This window comes from Vollenhovia emeryi, unplaced genomic scaffold (assembly GCF_000949405.1).
Source record: "Vollenhovia emeryi isolate VEMERY1.0 unplaced genomic scaffold, V.emery_V1.0 DF939639.1, whole genome shotgun sequence".
Lineage (NCBI taxonomy): Eukaryota > Metazoa > Arthropoda > Insecta > Hymenoptera > Formicidae > Vollenhovia > Vollenhovia emeryi.
Window position 1 is genome coordinate 5,991 of NW_011966727.1, and position 1,581 is coordinate 7,571.

General features: G+C 45.4%; 1 protein-coding gene across 1 annotated transcript in view; it reads left to right on the forward strand.

The window, feature by feature from the left end:
- Positions 1-1,203, forward strand: part of LOC105557057 — a 3,042-nt gene extending 1,839 nt beyond the window's left edge. Inside the window, exon 2 of the mRNA XM_012004189.1 lies at positions 475-1,203. Coding sequence (XP_011859579.1) covers positions 475-1,203 — 729 coding nt within the window. The remainder of the gene's footprint in view (positions 1-474) is intronic.
- Positions 1,204-1,581: the final 378 nt, after the last annotated feature.

A 1,581-nucleotide genomic window follows, 5' to 3' on the forward strand; every position in this document is an offset into this window, starting at 1 on the left:
GGGTGTTTTTTTTGGTGCGTCACATCTTCCAATAGGGATATCTGTCATTCTGGGCTTCAACTGTCAACGTCACTTTCACTTTTTTGTTCAGTATTCTTTGACATTTCATCATGGATAGGTTATCTCTCGAACAACGCTACCAAATTGTGAAAATTTTCTTTGAAAACAATGGCTCTATTCGCGAAACTTATAGAAAATCACGTACCATTTTTGGCCTTCATGGACGCCCAACAGAACATTCCATTCGCCGACTTATGGATAAATTTCGCACCGAATACACTCTACACGACCTTAAGCCGTCGTCCCGTGCCAAAACTGTGCGTACAGAAGCCACAATCGCTGTCGTAGACGAGAGTGTGTCCGAGGACCCAAATTTATCGATTCGCCGTCGCGCACAACAATTGAACCTCTGCCCTCTGCCCGTCCACCATATGGAAAATTTTGCGAAAAGATCTTGGTCTTCATCCATACAAGATCCAGTTGGTGCAAGAATTGAAGCCGCACGACCATGCACAACGTCGTACGTTCGCTCGATGGGCCCTGGAAAAGTTGGACGAAGATCCGCTTTTTTACCGCAAAATTGTGTTCAGTGACGAAGCGCATTTCTGGCTTAATGGGTATGTAAACAAACAAAATTGCCGCTTCTGGAGTGAGAGCAATCCTCACGAAGTTCTCGAGACACCATTACACCCAGAAAGATGCACTGTGTGGTGCGGAATACACGCCGGTGGCATCATCGGTCCTTATTTCTTTAAAAATGAGAAAAGAGCCAACATCACAGTCAATGGGCCGCGCTACCGTGCCATGATTAACAATTTTTTTTTTCAAAACATCGACGCCTTTGATCCTGAAGAATTTTGGTTCCAACAGGATGGTGCTACGGCCCATACATCGGCCGCTTCAATCAACTTATTGAAGACTGTCTTCGGCGACCGTGTTATTTCTCGTTTCGGCCCCGTCAATTGGCCGCCTAGATCGTGTGATCTGACGCCGCCCGACTATTTTCTGTGGGGATATGTCAAGTCTTTGGTCTATGTCGATAAGCCCAACAGTTTAGACGCTTTGGAAGCCAACATTGAGCGTGTCATCGACGAAATACGGCCAGAATTGTGCGAAAAAGTGGTCAAAAATTGGACCGATCGTATGGCCTTCATCCAGCGGAGCCGAGGTGGCCACATGCCCGAAGTTATATTCAAACAATAATGTCATGAATTTATCTTTCGAATAAAGCCAAAGTTTGACCAAAAATTTTAATTTTTGTGAGTTTTATTTTAAAAAAAAGTTGTGACGCTCTAAAAAAACACCCTTTATATATGTATATATGAAAAGAAATTTATTAAAATATTTAGGGTAACAAAATAGGCTCATGGCTTTCAGGCTTTCGCGGCTGTTGTCTTCGTTAGTCTTTATGGCTTCCGGATGGTTGCCGCGTCCGTTTGCAGTGTGGTGCCGACGTTTCGCAGGCGTTGCAGTCTGCTTCATCAGGGCTGGGATACTCTGATACTGAGCTCCCTCGCGTTGCGCTCGTCCTTTTATTCTCGTTCTTGGGGGGAAGGGAGGGGTAGTCAGGGGGGGCGTGGT